The following is a 17,934-nucleotide window of genomic DNA, read 5'->3' as shown; positions in this document are numbered from 1 at the left end:
CTTTCAGGACCCATTACAGTTTGCATACCGTAATGGGCTTGGGGTTGAAGATGCCATCATATACCTGCTTCAGAGAGCCCACTCTCATCTGGACCAGTCAGGCAGCACTTTGAGGGTCATGTTCTTTGATTTCTCAAGTGCTTTTAATACGATTCAGCCTGCTCTGCTGTGTGAGAAGCTGCAGAAATTCCAGGTGGATCCCTCCACAACCACCTGGATTTACGACTACCTCACAAACAGACCACAGTTTGTGAGACTGAAAGGTTGTGTGTCTGAGATGGTGGTCAGCTGCACTGGAACACCACAAGGGACTGTACTTTCACCATTTCTATTCACGCTGTACACCTCAGACTTCCAGTACAACTCTGAGTTCTGTCATCTGCAGAAATACTCTGATGACTCAGCAGTTGTTGGGTGTATCAGTGATAGACAAGAAGCAGAGTACAGAGAACTGGTCGGTCAGTTTGTGAAATGGTGCGGTGACAATCATCTCATCTTGAATACCAAGAAAACAAAGGAGATGATTGTTGACTTCAGGAGGAACAAGAACACACATAGAAGTGTTTCCATCATGGGAGAGGAGGTGGAGGTGGTGGAGGAATACAAGTACCTTGGAGTTCAGCTGGACAACAGACTTGAGTGGAAAAGCAACACTGAGTACATTTACAAGAAAGGTCAGAGCAGACTCTACTTCTAAGGCAGCTGAGATCTTTTAACGTCTGCACCAAAATGTTGCAAATGTTCTACAGGTCTGTTGTTGAAAGTGCAATCAGCTTTGCAGCAATCTGCTGGGGCAGCGGCATCAGAACCAGAGACTTGAAAAGAATTAACAAACTGATCAAGAAAGCCGGTTCTGTGCTTGGAGTAACTCTGGAGCCGCTGGAGTTGATCATCAAAAAAAAAATTCTGTACAAGCTGACGAAGATAATGGAAGATCCTTCACACCCTCTACACAACGCCGTGACGAAACAACAGAGTGTGTTCAGTGGGAGGCTTGTTCAAGTCCGATGCAAGACAGAGAGATACAGAAGATCCTTCCTTCCAGCAGCTATCAGGCTGAAGAACAAAGCCCTTAATTAATTAATGTGATTGTTTTACTAAAAAAAAAAAAAAATTACTACTACTACAATATTGAATTTCCCTTTGGGATTAATAAAGTATTTTTCATTCATTCATTCATTCATTCATTATAGTGTAATCTTTTGCTTCCTGGTACCTACTAGGTGACAGAAGAGGCATCAGATTGTGTTCAACGGGATTTTGAGCAAAGCTTATACCATAAAGTGATGCAAAATGTCTCAGAAATTGTTTGTATCAAACATGTCACGTTAGCCTCCATAGACAGGACTAGGTCTTGGTGTGGGCAGCTTTTCTCCCAGCTGTGCATATAGGCGTAACCACTGGTAGTTTCACTGCGCGCGGGCAGGTGACGTGTTGCTCATAATTGTTCTGCATTCCTGTGTAAAACAGTAACTCAGAGTAGAACAATTAATCATTGACTAAAATAACTAAAATGTTTCTGCTTGACAAGAAGAATTTCCATAAAATGTATTTTGCTTCAATATTCCAGGTCTCAAAAACATCTGCATAAAGTACTTTGTGTTTTTATTCAAATGTAGGCATATCACGTTATAACGTGATAGGTCTCACGTTTTTACAAAAGTGACAGCTCTACGCTTACGTAAAAAAAATGTTGCGTAAAATATTTTTAAGCTGAAATATGCCTCAGAAATATCTGCAATGACAGCTAAATCACTCTGTTATGCAATTTTCAACAGAACACTGGCTCGAAAATGAAAGTAAGCGAACATCGGGGAAAATTCCAGCTTCACGCGCGTTGTGTGTTTTTGTTCTGCATCTACATGATGACACGATGAGCAGGTAGTTTCACTGAGCTTTGGGTGATTCATGGGGGCGATATGAAGTAAAAACATAAGTAAAAACATGCGTTTCTTTTCTGTTGAACTGAAAGTAGGCCAGTCTTCTCTGATTATTCACCTGTTGGCCCCTCCCGGATGTGAGACAATAACTGTGCTGATTCCATCCTGCTGATTTCACATCAGTTTTACCATCACACCAGAAAAGGTGAGGTTTATCTATCAGTTGTACTCTTCTCAGTAGATTTGGTTGCTTAAATTTAACTGTTGGATGTAGAAGTTTATTCAACTTGAACTTAAATCTGTTTTGTCTTAAATCAGATGGACATCAGGACCATTGTTTTCTTTGACTTGGAGACTACTGGATTAGGTAAAGTTAACCCAACATCTGTCTGCTTTTTAATTTTGATGGAGTTCTGGTTTCATCACACAAAGGTGACCAATTATTAAGTCAGTTTGTAGGATTACTTGCAATTTATCAATAGTTTTGGGACAAGATCCACCTTCAGGAATCAGCTAATTTAATTCAGTCTTTGACAAGTAGACATTACCAATGACAAGATAACTGATTTTATGTATCATCTTTAGTACTCTGTTAATTTTTTACCTATTGTATTCTTATAGGCCAACTTTTTAAGAGCTGTAATAACAATGTGGTAATACTGTGAATGTGTTAAAATATAAACATGTACTTAAAGTACAAAAAAATATATATATTTTATTTACTTCTTAAAAACAGAATCTTGAATGCATTTTGTCTCATTGGCTGTGTGGAAATATGGAAATTACATAATAGCTCGTGTAAGGGTTTCACCTGCTGACAATCACAGATCAGCAGGAGTCTGATAAGAAAGATGAGGGAGCATTTCAGTTTGCTTTTATTGGTTTCTAATCTCTCACACTGTCAGATCTCCATACCTTCGCTCTCATCCACTGAACAGAATGAAGAATTAAACCTCACATTAAAGTCGGAGAGGCTTGGTATGAGTCTCCATCATTTAGTTTTGAATCAGCAGCGGATGTCTTTATGCTCAACCTCAAACCAAGCCGAGATGCCACAATTCTGCTGCATTACATACTAAAAAACTGAGTAATTATAAATAATACACTAATAATATCACATTATCAGTCGTTACATACTCATGCAGAGTAGAGCTGTTATAACACTGGTTTACAAACCATTTCCAAACTTCCCAAGAAGTTCTCCGACCACATCTAACTTTAAAAAAATTTTTTTAACCACATACAGAGATTTTGCTAGGACTTAATTGGAGTTGTGACATTTGACTGCTTTGGTTACAGCTGGAAATAAGAATGAGGGAGAATAGTGTGCTGCAGCACACACACCGCTCACACTGGGCTGTGTAATGGGATCACACCAGACTCAACATTAGAGACTTTTTGAACCACTTCAATAGTGTTATTCATTAAGTGTGATTACATATGTCAACTTTTTGGCATGAATTATACCACCTCTCAACTAGGATTGTGTAGCAGTCTAGTGAGGTAAATCTTCACACACCTACCTGTCACACACTGACAGACAGGGAGGTCTTAAGCAACACTGCGGTTGAAACTAGAAGCAGATGTTTTTTTTATTTTATTTAATTTGGTCTCTATGGAGGTGTGGAATGATTCAATAATAAAGTTCTAAGCCAACCTCAAATATGTAATCCAATGGAAAATCCTTGTTTATTTGCATACACATCTAATTTTGTACTCACATTTTCTTTTCCTCAGAATTCCTAAAGCTACTTCCTGAATGTCTTTTTGGTACAAAGCTTTAGTCACATGATGATAATCAGTTAATAATAATGGGATATGTAGCATTTTTAGCACATCTGATCTGAATGATATGTTATCTGATCATGTTGAAAGCTAAAAATGTTTATATTTGCTCTGGACACATTCCTGGGTGATCTATAGTTTCACTTTCCTGTTCATGTAAAAAGAGAGCTAAGTAAAGAAGCTTCCTGTCTGCTCATATTGCATTAACACAGTGAGACCCGATGCACCATATGATACCTGTTCCTATGTTTGAACGCTGCCTCAAAAATCCTTTTATACCTGTCAAAGATGCTCAATTGCACAAAAACATAATAATAATAATGATGATGATAATCATAAAACTTTGTATTTAAATAGCACTTTTCTAAACAATGCTGCAATGTCCCAAACATAGTGGCAGAGAATTAAAGTCATTACGTACAGTCATGTTAACTTAACATGAGTCTCAAGGAAAAAAACAACAAAAACCTAAGACTGCAACAATATGAAACAATGAAATTCTATGGCAGCATTTCATTGAGTAAATAAATAAAATCAATAATAACAATCATAATATTAATAACAACACCAATAAGAAGGTATTAAAGCACTTCTCTTGACAGATGTACAAATTGCTAACCCACAAAAGGCAGGATGAGGCTATCAGATTAGCAGCAGTAGACAATGCCAAAAGCCCTCAGAAAAAAGTTTTAAGGAGGAATTTAACCCTTTCATGCATGAATTTATTTAAAAATGGTGCCACATTTTTTTACAATATTTTACTTCTACAGACATGAACAATGATCATTTATTTCTTAATCATGTTTTAATGTTTATTTATTCCATTATTTTAATCTATTCTATAAGAAACATATAAAATAATATGCTTCTCTTATATGAAAGTCCTAGAATAATATAGCTGTATCAGTTCTTTTCTTGTTTTTCACTGAGGAAAACTTGGTAATTACAGTGTATGTATTATTATAATATATTTATTCGTTCTACAATGAGTGGCAGTGTATTGGATGACTCAGTGATGTCCACTTAAGTGGCTAATTTACAAGCACACCCTTCTCAGCCATGAATATACCAGAAGACAGCTTTTAAATATGGTGTTGACAGTGGTAGTGGACTCTATGTATGAAAGGTACAAAAAGATGTCTGAGTGCAGTAGGCAAAGAGCTCAGCTCACACACTCTGGTTGATATCTTACCACGTGGCAGCCACCACAACTTGCTATGAAAGGAAACAGCTCTGTGGTTGGTTCCCATCTCCTCACGCAGTACAGAAAACAACCACGGCTTCGACGGGTCTCATTGTATTGTAGTTTACTGTCACAATGATGTCATCACATCATTAAATGCCTCTCAGTGTATCATACAATATGTTTACTGCACAATTGCGGAACATCCCCCAGTTTGGGAATCAATCCGTTGAGCGATGTGCTTCATTACCCTCTTTTTAACTTTCAATATTTCTCCTTTTAGACACATCAGTTTGTGACATCATCCAGCTGGCTGCCGTCTGCGAGGAGAGGGTCTTCAACGGCTACACCCTGCCCCGACAAACCCTCACCGAGAGCGCCACCCAGGTCACGGGCTTCACAGTCAGACCCGGTGGTCTGTTTCTACATGGGAGGCCTGTGAACACCACCCCCCTCTATGATGTTCTCACCTCCTTCATGGCCTTCCTGCGGTCTTTCCGTCGCCCAGTGCTACTGGCTGCCCACAACGCAAGGCGCTTCGATGCACCCGTGCTCACCAGAGTGCTGCGGAAACACTCCCTCCTACAGGAGTTCCAGCAGGTGGTGTCCGGCTTTCTGGATACTTTCCTGATGAGCAAGAACCTATACAGGTCTGTAGCCAGTCACTCCCAAGAGTCTTTGGTCCGACACTTCCTGGGAAAATCCTACAATGCTCATAATGCCGTGGAGGATGCTAAGATGCTGCAGGAGCTGTACAAGGCATGGAGACCAAACCAATGGGATGTCTCAAGATTCATCTACAGCGCTACCTATCGGTTTTAAAGGAAAAACCTTTAAGGGAACAAACTTGTTTGATTATTTGTCCTTTTGTTCTCATCATGTGTCAGAACGTAGCTTTACAGGCTGAAAATTTGTTTTAAAAAAATTAGATAATGATTAAATCAAATTTCTTGTGATCAGACATGGAAAACTCTGTTTCATGCAGTGGTTATATCTTAATTTAGTTGGTTATAACCTTCTTGTTCAGTGTGCTATAACATTGTTGCTCACAATTGTTTCACCCTCCCATTTCTATTAGCACTTGTTTGGTTTTCCTGTAAAGATTAAACTTTTATTTACTGAAATCTGTCTGGATGGCTTATTTGCACCACATGTCAGTGATCCCTCAACATGACAGCATCTTTATTTTTAGTGCTTGGAATGTTTTGTTTATTTTTTATTTTGAACCACTTATAAAATAGAAACATGTTACAGCTAATTAGGTTAGCTGTTAACAAGCCAGTGACACAGTTATAGAAAAGAGCACCTTGAGGAGGCAGAGCCTCTCAACGGTAAAGATGGGTAGAGGTTCAGTAATCTAAAAAAAGGGGGGAAAAGAAAGTTCTACATATTATTGAGAAGTTTTAGAAGAATGTTCATAATGTAAAACGTGAAGAAGAAAATTTCCATCATCTACACATTATAAATTGATTCTGATAATCTGGGAATGTCTTTGTAAGCAAGAAACACAGCTGGAAATATTTCATATTTAATGCCTATGATCTCTGGGCCCTCCAGTGGCATTGCATTGGTCATTTGCTGCAAATAAGACCAAAGCTTCACCTCACCTCATCTAGTTTTTTTTCCATTGCTTTGATATGTCAAATGCCTTTAAAAGAAGCAACAAAGCAGCCTCAGAACCTGGTAAAATTACTACCAGGTTTCAATGTAGCTTGGGTATTTTTCCTCATAGGAATTATGGTATTTTTTATCATTCAAGTTTTTATAGGAATTATGATATTAACAGATTTTCAAAGGGCTGTATCCTGGAAACATCTTTTCAACAACTTCCAAATGAATTTAATCATTTTTGCTGAGTGTATTGTGGCTTTATGTTGACAGCAACTCTAATGATCTTACGTTTTCATCGCTGCATAATAGAGGGTGTAAAAATACACCTTGTTCATTGAGTAAAACTGGTTAATTCATGCCATATTACCACAAATATCACACAAAGCTGATGTGTGTGTGTGTGTGTGTGTTTAAAGAACTTAAATCAGATGACTCAAAAGCAGGCCAATGGTTGTGTCTTGGATGCATCTGGTGTTGCACATGTGTACATATTTTATTTATACCAGTCATGAAAAACATTACGTCAGTTTGGGGGATTTTCTATTTTCAATCATAGCTCCAGTGGCAAAAAAAGGTAGAATCTAGTATAAACAGTCTGGTACAAAAATTTGGATAGACCCTTTAAAAACACACAACTTAACAAGTTTCGTTATCTTTTTCACATATGTCTCTGAAACAGGTGGAGAATAGGAAATGCTTGATAACTGTAAATACTCCGTGGAAAAAACGTATACAAAAAGTGTATGTAACAAGCACTTGAACAAGCTGCTGCAGTGTGGGTGTTCTCTCCTCTAGAGGGCAGCAATGTGCTGGACACGCATGTGTTGGTTCTACGTCCGTGTCAGAAGAAGAATGACGTGTAAAAATAAAATATTTTTGACGTAGTTATTGTTGTGCAAGATATAATTTTTTCATTGACAAATCTTTGGTTGGCAATTTTTTAATTTTGTTTTTATCGTAACGCCTCGCTATAATAACCTCGAGTGTTTTTGTTTTAAATATTTCAACTTCCGGTCGCCGTTCTTCATGTAGCGTTTTTTTTTAAAACATGGAGGGAGAATCTCAAACTATTGTGGACTAAATGGGGATAAACCCGTATGTGTTGCAGATGACTGCATGTAACCTTTATTTGCCTGTTTAGCCAAACTTTAAGTGTCGCTTTCACTAATCAGACTTCAGAAAACATTTTCTCGTCGCGTGATGGACAAATTAGAATCAGACGAAGCAAAAAGGGAAAATCAGCCGCTGGTTTTCTTTGACTTGGAAACGACTGGACTTGGTACGAAAACTTTACTGATGACATGTGTTTGGTAACGTTATAATAAACTATTAAGTCACACACTATACGACTTAATAGTTGGTGTGTTCATTTATTCTTTCATTTTTAAAATTGTATTCACACTGATTGTTGCTATATTACACTTATTCATTGTGCATTGTGTTCTGTTCTGACTCTGTTTAAAGTTCACTGAAGGGACAAAGTGACCCCCAATCTCCTCAGAACTTTGATAGTCGGTGCAGACTTTTACTGGTACAGACGCAGATCTGGGACATAGCTTAACTCTTTAAAGATAACAGGTTGTTTACGGCACCAATCTACAAATTTATGCACCCAACTCCAGATTCTGAGGAAGGGAGGCTCTACTCTGTCCTGGTCTTATCTGTTCAGGATGTGCATCAATGATAAACAGAAAGATATAAAACTTTTGTCTGACTTTGGTCCAGGAGAGTCTCTCCTGACATCACGTTAGTCAGGACGAACACTCTCATTACTTGCAAGTAATTTGTCTCTGTTCATTTTTCCATTAATTAATTTTGTCTTACGTTTACCCAGACTCTTGGTAATTTTTCTACAACACCAGTATAATATAATTTGGTATAAAATAATGTTATGTGTTAACATGTAGTTGAGTATTTTAGGATTGTTTTTGATTCAGGTGACAGTTTGTGATTTTGTCCACAATCCTCTCACTTTTGCATCTACACCTTTTGTCTGGAACATTGCTGTGGGGATCAACCTACATGAAATGATGCCTTGTGTTTTTTCTTTTTCTTCCCAGGTCAAAACTGTGAAATCGTCCAGCTGGCTGCTGTGAGTGCAGGTCACTCACTGAACCTCTACGTCGTCCCTCGGTGTCGAATACAACGAGGGGCAGCTAAAGTGACAGGCTTCAAGGTCCACAAACGGAAACTATACCTCCATCGCCAGCTTGTCTTCACTAACTCCCTCAAAGAGGTCCTGGTCTCCTTCATCGCTTTCCTTCGAATGCTTGGACACCCGCTTCTCATTGGGCATAACATTCGCCGCTTTGACTGTCCACTGCTGGCTCGAGCGCTTGATGAGCTGGACCTTAGAGCCCAGTTTGAGTCTTCGGTCTCAGGCTGCATTGACACTCTACCACTGGCTCGTGAGATGCTGAAGAACAGCGGTCTCCAGAGCTTTTGCCAGGAAAACCTGGTCAGAGAGCTGCTGGGGGTGAACTACAAGGCTCACGATGCTTTGGAGGACGTGCGGGCGTTACAGACACTCTATAGGTACCTTCAGCCTACGCCTGAAGTTGTCCTTGCGCATAAATTTACTCTGGACAGTATGGACAACAAAGCAGCCTTATCTGCTGCCAAAACTAAAGCAGACTGTAAGCCAGCTGTGGAACAGTCCCTGTGGGAGCACTTCAGACAGAGGGTGAAATTAACAGAAGTCCATGATGGAGAATTTAAAGCACTTCTGCATCAACCACCTTCATAAAATGTTGGCTTTTGAGTAAATTCTGTAAACAAACTTAATAAGTAGTCCGGCTGCTTACACACCCACATAAACTTTAATTCACACAGTTTGCTAGGATAACAGGTATGTTTAAGATGTGACTGATTTGCTCATGAACCTTCAGAAGCAATTAAATACTTTTTTATGTCTTTTAATTGGTTGCAAACAAAGAATAAAAATTGTCAGTCGATAGTATATTTGGACATTTGCTGACAGCATCAGTACAGAGGAAACTGTAGGTCATGTTTTGATAAATCTTTGATGAAAATTTTATTAAAGCAAAATAAATTATAAACATATTTATGTCTACAGTGTTCTCCAAAAACCCAATGTAGTTTGATTCCTTTTGGATTGGTGTGTATAACATGCTTCACTGTACTGGCACAATTTTCTTATCACAATGTAGAATTTGTTATTTCAGAGTAACTTTATGTTAAGTTTTCAAAGGACAGCAATATGCCAGACTACCTAGCCGCCTACTGCAGCCAGCAGCACACATTCTAGAGGGAAGTTTGCTTGAAAATATTAACTATAAACTGATCATCCACAACATTGAAACAACTGACAGGTGAAGTAAATAACATGTCGTCACAAAGTGATATTGCTGGAGTCTTGAGATTCATAAAGATGAAGAGGCATTGTAATAAAAGAGCAGATGTTTTCTTTTGTTTGATTTGATAAGCACAAGTACATTTTGCACTTGAAGTATGCATAGCTTTGCTGTAATGGAGGCATGTCCAAATTCAGTTCTAGCTGTTTCTGCTTCAAAATAAACAAGCTTATGAAGAATAGAAAAGAACTTGATTGTCATTGCGACAAGTGCAATGAAATTACAAACTTGACAGTGTTAGGGAGACCGATTTATTTTGGAAAAACATCAGGGAAACATCTAAAACCTGCAGGGAATTGTCCCTTGAGGACTGGAGCTAGGCATTCGTGTGAATTGATAACGTTTTACACACAATTTCCTAATTAGTGATATTAGTTGAACATGTTAACAGTTTTCATGTGGTTTGTCTTCCAGAAGCCACACAGCAGCTCAGTTTGATGGATGGGTAGCTATCTGTAAAAGAAGTAGCAGCATGACGTAAACTGTCCATGGTTTGGTGAGTAAATGTGTTCAATTGTAAAGTTAAATAGAAGGTCTGTTTTGCTCACCTGTTCATGTTCTGGCAAATGTTTCCCTGGAGCTCTGGACACCCGTTTAAGGTTCCAGCAGAGGCCATGGGTTAGGTGTGAGACTGGGGCGTCATGCTTCTGGTTATACATACAGCACAGTACACAAAATCTACTTATACTGAAACCTGCAAATCTCAACAGCAGTGACCTCCCATGGCAGGACAGAGTACTTAACCATGCTCCAAATACTGCTTAGCAACCCAACAGAACAGTGTGTAGACCCAGACCCAGTCTGATCCAGCAGCTGCAGGAGGTGTTGAAAGCCTCACTCCACAGGATCCAAGAGTCCACAGATGCCACAGCACACCTGTAAAGGACCAGTGTCCACATTCCAGACACGACAGAGTCGTCTTAGTGACACATTACACAAAATTGCACAGATTACACCGATGTATGACCTTTTTTTTCAGAAATGACAAAAGTTTTCAAACGGATGTGGGGCAAAGTTAACCAAACTATGAGCTCATGAATATAAAAAAGTGGAAGATTCTGTTTCTACAACAGACCACAGGGAAAAAAACATGAAAAATATTCAGTGTAGTAGCATAACAAGGCTTTATTAAACCACTTTCACATACACGTTCTCTGCAATCTCATGCTACAGCATCACTGAATTAAAAATGCTAAACCATAATTTGACTAGAGAAATTTGACAAGAAATGTTCCCATTAAGGTTTAAAGGAAAAATGAACTGATATTCAAGTTTGTGAATTTCCAGTCAAACAAAATGTATAGATCAAAAATAAATTGTGCAAAGTTCTCAGTGTACAGTGTTCAAACAAGGAAATCAGTAACAAAGGTTTGTGTTTGCTATTAAAAAAAAAAATCTGATACTGCTAGAAACTATGACTTCAGCTAATTTATATTTCATGAGAAGCTGGTTCATTCTTCAGTTGTTTGTTAAAGGGAGAAAGAAACTAGGATGGATCTGAGGTAATGGTGTGAGATTTAAAATGATTGACATGCCTCTCATAAATACTTCTGAATACTTTCATTTTCAACAGTTTCAACAGCAAACAAGAAATTTAGTGCATCTAAATAAGGGAGAAGCTTAAAGAACAACCTACATTTCTATGATGGTCATGAAGCAGGTTAATGGATCACTTTTAGGCCTCATTCATTCAGAATATTTTTCCACTGGTAGACAGGCAGGCTGATGGAGCATTCATTCTTAAATACATGACTCAAGTTAACATATACAATATATTAGAATTAGAAATTCCATTTTATGACATACTAAACGTGGTGTGAGCTGGATCCCGTTATAGAAGGTCACATCATAATGAATTAATCTGGTAAATATTGTGCCAACAGATTGGAAAGTGGTCACCATAAAAGAATGTACTGTGAAATTTTATCATAAGTTTGTTTAGGACATGATTTCCTACCAACGTTAGCTCGGTACAAACAAGGCAACATACAAAGTCCAAAAATAAGCCCATATAAAAACACATGCAGCATTTTGTTGTACAAATGTACAAGAAGGGGACATGTTGATGCACGAGTCAAACTGTAAGAACGCCTCAGGTAATAGTCGTAAATCTTGAGTTATAGAGAAGAAGAAGTTGAAATTAACTGGCATTCCTGGTCCTCATGTGGTCATGCTTAATGGGACAATTAGAGTCCTTCATGTCTGCTACTGGTTAGTTTATATTTCTGAAGTTTCCAGACTAAGCATGCACCATTAAAGGTCAAAAAACATCCAAAATGAGTAGGGGTTACTTCACTGTGACTGACGTAGCATTAGTACAGTGTTCCCGTTTGAAATCAAGCATGCACAAGCATCTCAGGATTGCAGTATATGCTCTCAGTTGTTACATTAACGAGGATGAGTTTGAAAACTAGAGATTTAATTATTCGAGCTAAAGTTAAAAAGACAACGCATAACTGTACCAGTTTAGTTTAACTGGAAGCTGACGATGATAGTCTTTTAAACATTGTAGACATTTAATTTGTGTTACTTAATGTGTCAAAAGTCCAGCACCGATGTTGTACAAACATTCTGGTTTTCTATAAATTGTATTTGCACCAATACGGGAATATAAAGGGATAAAACTAGACACAGATCGAGAAACACTGCTGTAGCTGGCACAGTGTCAAACATCAACAAACAGGATTTGAATGCGCCTTTACTTTTTAATATTACCTACCAAGTAGTGCACATGAATTATTGGGCCCAATTAATACCGAAGATAATTTGACATCAAAACACAAAGTAACAGGTAGTAGAAGCCTTCACACAAAGTCACGTCACAATTACAGGAGACAGCAGGCTCGAAACAGGGTCATCCCTGAGGGTGAGGTGATGTGCAGGGACAGACTCTCATTGGCTGAGACAAACAGGACGGTACCCCGTCTCATTGTGATGTCAGAGAGAGCAGCGGGACAGGTTGCAGTGGCGTCGCCTTCGATGACCAGAAGAATGCTAGCACTGTCAACGGGAGCAACTGTGTACTCCTTCACCGAGGCTGGGACCTGCAGAGGGAACAAGAGCTTTCAGCAACTTACACTCGGACAATTATCAATCAGTCAGTCAGATGGCAGCAACTTGATGTCATTTAGTTAAGACAACTTGGTGAAGTTCAAACTGAGCAGCAGAATGAGGAAGAAAAGGGATTTAAGTGTCTTTGAGCCTGGCATGATTGTTGGTACCAAACAGGCTGGTCTGAATATTTTAGAAACTGCTGATCTACTGGGGTCTACACATACAACCATCTCTAGTGTTTACAGAGAATGGTCAGAAAAGGTAAAAATATTAATATAATAATATCTAAAAAAATGTTTTTGCAAACTATTGTGTTTTCTTTAACTTTTCACACTGTCTCCAAATATTTTTTTGGATTTAGGTTAGACGTTTCAGATCTACAATTCAAACTTCTTACCTGAATCTTAATGACAGTAAAGTCTGGCACTGGGGGGTCATACAGGATTACACAAGGGTCTGAGGGGTCCTGGACACAGGGGAAGATTTTGGAGGAGACGGGAGCTGGCTTGTAGTTCAGCATCTCACACAAGGTGTTAACGTCAATGTATTTCCGAGTCAGTCCAGCCCGGACGGTGTTGTCTGAACAGGCCATGCACTCGATACAGTCTGCAGGGATTGATGGAGAGACAGAAAAGCTTAGCAAGTTTTAAATAAGCAGAGTGGGGAGTCGAGTTGACTCCCTGCTAAAAGGAAAAATCAATTACCAGATAGTCTTACACTGTTAGATACAATCAGCCTTTCATGGCGAACGCATTTCTAGAGCCATTTCTGGACTTCCACTTGACTTACGTACCCTACAGAGTTATTTCCCAGAATGGCTTTGGATGGTGAACACAAATTTAATGCAGCTTTGGGATGAAAAAGTGGGTAGTTTGCCAATTTTCCAGAGAACATAATATCGTGTAGCCATGCTGGGTTCTTAACTGCTTATGCAGCTGTTAAGAGAAGACAGTTATCTGTCTCTGTTCTACAAAACGCTGAGTTCACAGAGAGTCTTTGTCTTTTAGCTTTTAGTGGTTTGCCTCGTAAACATGATGCAGAAATGTTTTCTTCCACATCATTTGCTAGAAACTTTATTTCTAATCAATGCCTTTAATTACAATTTTATTTCTAACAAATGAACAGATAAACGTGGGAAAAAATATTTTATTTTTAATGAGGCTGTTTTAGATATCACATTAAAATTAATACAAACGACATACATACCTCCATAAAGGTAAGCATGAGGTTCATTGGCCCCCAGGAACATAGCCTGGCCTGGTTCCAGGACCACATAATTCAGGAAGTATATGGAAAAGCAGCCAATGTCTCCAGGATACTGGGAATGGAGGCGGAGCAACAAGTTACCGTTGCTGCTTGACGTGTCCTTCCCTGCTGCACCTGCAGACACGTTCATGATAGTGTATTAACGGACATGTGGACAAATGGCCGACTTTACTGCCTCCTGGTGGTCATAAAAGAAAGAAATAGCAGTTCAACTAAGCAGGAATGTACAAACATATGGTGCTAAACTATGCAATGAAAGAAAAAAAAAACAAGAATGTAGCTTCTTTTTGTGTGTCATTTGCAGTTTTAATGAGTTCATTCATCTTCTCACCCTCTTCAGTGACTCGTTTAACCAGCTCATTGAGCTCGTCCACGAACACCTTCTTCTCCCACCTCATCATCCTTGAGAAACACCTCTTTAGCGCCTGGCTTGTGCGAAGCTCATCTCCGATGCTGGACCGGAGCTCTTCTGTTGCTTCATCACCCACCAGAGCGTGGAACTCTGGGACATCTGACAGATACACATCCACACATACAAAAGAATTCATCCTTATCTAACATTTTATTCTTCAGTATATGGTATATGATAATAAAAAGGGGGTAAATCTTTCATCTTTGCTTTAGAATCCTGGCCCAATTAAGCAAAGACCATATGGGACTTTAAGACTCACTTTTAAGGAAGCCCAGGATCTCCTCCAACGGCCTGAAGCCACAAAGGCCCTGGAAGCGGGTAAGAGCGATCGCCATCTCTGGCTTGTGGTTGTTGTCTGGATAATGTTCTGGAAACTGGGCATGGAGACTGGCAGCTAATTCCTGACCAGAGAATAATGAGAGAACGAGAAGAAAGTCATTAAAAAAGTTGGTAAAAGGAAAGAAAAGAGCATGGAAGAGAAATGATCTTGCTCAAACAACCTGCAACACTTAAACATGCCTTTCATGCTAAAACAGAGAAAACCACAATGAGCGCAGCATTGTTAGATTTTTTTTTCTTCATTTTCCTAATCTATTTGCCCCTCCACAATTAAAAACAGTTGCAACTTTTTAAATCACAGTTGCTTTTAAGGAGTAATCACATTAATAAAAATATTTTATTTTTCAATTTAAATAATTGCATAATGCTTTAAAATTGCTTAAATTTAACTCTAGTTTTTTTTGTGTATTGATCAACTTTGTTCCCAATTGCTAACTCTGAAACGTTCAGTTAACATACTGATAAGTTAGGTTTGTCATTTATAAAACACAGTATCAAGATGGAAATTCTTGGATAGATGAGATATTTGTTTGTTTTACCCATGACATGAGCACATGATAAACATATGGAAATGTTATAGTCTTTATACACTAAGTCAGTAATTACACTCACCAGGCACTGTTTAAGATACACCTGTTCTATTGTTTGTCACCATAATTAGCTATCAGTCAATCACATGGCAAGTTTATCTGTATAACACATTCAATGTAAAAAACAACTAAAAGGGCTTTAGATAAAACATTAAAAAGCATTACAGATGATGCAAAGGAAGCATTAAAAAAAATAGTAAAAGTCAGCAATGAAATGCATTTAGTCATGTAGACATAGTCAAGACGACTTGGTGAAGTTCAAACTGAGCATCAGAAAGAAGAAGAAAAGGGATTTAAGTAACTTTGAACACGCCATAGTTGTTGGTACTAAACAGGCTGGTCTGAGTATTTCAGAAACTGCTGATCTACTGGGATTTTTACACACATACAACCATCTCTAGGGTTTACAGAGAATGGTCAGAAAAAGAGAAAATATCCAGTGACAAGCAGTCGTCTGGACCAAAATGCATCATGGATGTGCAGCTGAAAAATTGCGTGATGCTATTGGGTTGATACGGCCTCTTCGTGGTGGGAGGGTAGTGGTCCGTTTGGTGCGTTTTTTCTCAGCTTATTCAACATGTTGATCTGCTATCAGGTCAACAAGAGAACTCTGAATGGCTTTTCAGAGGGGCACAGACAGTGATTGTGTTAAAGTTAAGTTTTCACACACAATCCCCTCTCATTTCTTATCTTTATTACTTAAAACAAGCAACACTTTTCACAACAGTAGAAAGTGTGATAACAATGCCGCAGGAGACCAGGAGCCTGCTCCAGAAAGCAGGTTATGTTGAAACTCTTAGTATGTTAATCCTAAACCCTAAAAGTTGAGGGAAGCTCTGGGTTTTCTGTTCCAGAAAGCGAGGTAAGTCTTACCCCTAGTCTCTTACAGGGTGGCGTGGCTCAGCAAGGTAGAGCGGTTGTCTTGTAACCTGAGGGTTGTCCCCCCTCCACCCTGTACACAGCTGACTTTCAGTACAACTCTGAGCTGTGTCATGTCCAGAAGGCTGTATATCAGGGAGGAGTAGGAGTGAGAATACAGGAAGCTGGTGGAGGAAATGGTAGTGTGGTGTCTCCAGAACCAGCTGTAGATTAACACTTCAAAGACCAAGGAGATGGTACTGGACTTCCGTTGGACAAGACCACCAAACACAACTTGTCCTTGTAGAAGGGGCGGAGGCAGAGGTGGTGTCGTACTACAAGTACTTCTGTCCCCAAATTTCCTCTGGGAACAATAAATTCTATCTATCTTAACCCACATCCATTAATTTTAGTAAAGGTAAATATTCAGTGGACCGGTGGATTTAAACTTCCATGTTGACTCAGGCAACAGTTTTCTTCCATGATGCTTCTCTCCTTTACAGCAGCAGTGTTCCCTTTAATACCTCTTCGCATATGCTTCAATAAGAACCTCTCGCTAATAATTTACTCTGGGTAAAGATACTCTCGCAGCTGTGCTGGAAACAAACAAGAGTTGCTTAGCTCAGAGTAAGTTAACCCAGAGTTTCTTTTTAGATTCAGAGTTAGTTGACCATCCTGTCTGGAAAAGGTCCCAGCTCTGTTCGACATTACCACAAAACACAAAGCAAGCATCACTTTGTTTACCTTTCTCTAATCTACACAGAAGCCTTCTTGGAGAAAATATGTACCAATAACCCTTCTGAACTGGCAAGTTATAAATATAAAATCACGGTAAAGACTGTACACCCTGGAAACAATCTATAAACCTTGCAAACACAAAACCAAGTAAATAAAAAAGGTCTCAAAAGCAACCGTGTTTATTTCACATAGTCCTTTATAAAAACAACTTCCCAGTTGAGGCCCTTATTTTAACACCACCAAATATCCACAGGTGATATTATAAGGACTTAACTTTCCTTATTCTAATAATTCTGGTTTAGGTGTAAAACTGTAGCTGTAACTCTTTTTCAAGCTTCTCTGCTCTGTATTTTATTCAGCTCCATTTAAACACTGACCTTAGTAAGGCATGATGACCTTTTCAGCATCCTGCTGTTAAACATTACCCAGTTCAGAATAAAGAGCCAGCAGAATATGAAAAAAACTGTGTGTGTGTGTGTTTGCGCACCTTGTTAGGATGGGCCTGTATAGACAAGGCTGTATTGACAGAGAGCACTTTGAAGAGGAAAGGCAGCTGACCCTGGAAGGCGTCTTTCACCTTGGAGCCCAGGCAGGCGGGATAGTGGGCGATCCACTGGCCCAGGGTGGTCTGTGCAATCCTGTTGTCTTTAATCTGGGCATCACCTTTAGGGTGGGCACCCATCCACAACTGGAACAGACAGCGGTACGTTCAGGTGGATCATGGTTAGGCATGTTCATCTGTTTTTTCAACACTCATTTTGATATTAGTCACTGTCAGAAAGAGGTGTAAATGTTACAGTAGTACTTTAATGATGTCCTAACGATATTAGTCTTCAACGCATCA

At 39.0% G+C, this 17,934-nt stretch overlaps 3 protein-coding genes across 6 annotated transcripts in view; 2 read left to right on the top strand and 1 right to left on the bottom strand.

The window, feature by feature from the left end:
* Positions 1-1,641: 1,641 nt before the first annotated feature.
* LOC121647769 (DNA polymerase III PolC-type-like) lies at positions 1,642-5,972 on the top strand. Of its 2 annotated transcripts, none has more exons than XM_041997446.1 (4): positions 1,642-1,881; positions 1,973-2,085; positions 2,199-2,247; positions 5,132-5,972. In XM_041997446.1, the coding sequence occupies exons 3-4, from the start codon at positions 2,199-2,201 to the stop codon at positions 5,668-5,670; spliced, it is 588 nt and encodes a 195-aa protein (XP_041853380.1). In that variant the 5' UTR covers positions 1,642-1,881; positions 1,973-2,085; the 3' UTR covers positions 5,671-5,972. The 2 variants fall into 2 exon arrangements, with proteins under 2 accessions (XP_041853380.1, XP_041853382.1); XM_041997448.1 differs by having other exon boundaries at positions 1,780-1,799.
* A 1,377-nt stretch (positions 5,973-7,349) lies between these two features.
* Positions 7,350-17,934, top strand: part of trex4 (three prime repair exonuclease 4) — a 17,200-nt gene continuing 6,615 nt past the window's right edge. Inside the window, exons 1-4 of one of the 3 annotated variants that reach the window (XM_041996493.1) lie at positions 7,649-7,738; positions 7,924-8,154; positions 8,520-9,791; positions 10,248-10,349. In XM_041996493.1, coding sequence (XP_041852427.1) covers positions 8,130-8,154; positions 8,520-9,205 — 711 coding nt within the window. In that variant the 5' untranslated portion in view covers positions 7,649-7,738; positions 7,924-8,129 and the 3' untranslated portion in view covers positions 9,206-9,791; positions 10,248-10,349. Of the gene's footprint in view, positions 7,770-7,923; positions 8,155-8,519; positions 9,792-10,247; positions 10,350-17,934 lie in introns of all 3 variants that reach the window. The other 2 variants (XM_041996495.1, XM_041996492.1) reach the window with 2 other exon arrangements.
* Positions 11,965-17,934, bottom strand: part of mpi (mannose phosphate isomerase) — an 8,578-nt gene continuing 2,608 nt past the window's right edge. Inside the window, exons 3-8 of the mRNA XM_041996490.1 lie at positions 17,578-17,778; positions 14,825-14,966; positions 14,485-14,664; positions 14,094-14,267; positions 13,285-13,493; positions 11,965-12,877 (exon numbers count right to left, since the gene is read on the bottom strand). Of these exons, the coding sequence (XP_041852424.1) occupies positions 12,659-12,877; positions 13,285-13,493; positions 14,094-14,267; positions 14,485-14,664; positions 14,825-14,966; positions 17,578-17,778 (1,125 nt within the window). The 3' untranslated portion in view covers positions 11,965-12,658. The remainder of the gene's footprint in view (positions 12,878-13,284; positions 13,494-14,093; positions 14,268-14,484; positions 14,665-14,824; positions 14,967-17,577; positions 17,779-17,934) is intronic.

The sequence above is a fragment of the Melanotaenia boesemani genome, chromosome 10 (genome assembly GCF_017639745.1).
Source record: "Melanotaenia boesemani isolate fMelBoe1 chromosome 10, fMelBoe1.pri, whole genome shotgun sequence".
NCBI classification, from domain to species: domain Eukaryota; kingdom Metazoa; phylum Chordata; class Actinopteri; order Atheriniformes; family Melanotaeniidae; genus Melanotaenia; species Melanotaenia boesemani.
This window is presented reverse-complemented; position numbering and strand designations above follow the sequence as displayed.

Coding starts and splice junctions, on each gene's coding strand:
- LOC121647769 (XM_041997446.1), top strand. CDS start 2,199: ATGGACATCAGGACCATTGTTTTCTTTGACTTGGAGACTACTGGATTA. Junction 2,248..5,131: donor CTTGGAGACTACTGGATTAG/GTAAAGTTAACC, acceptor TTCTCCTTTTAG/ACACATCAGTTTGTGACATC.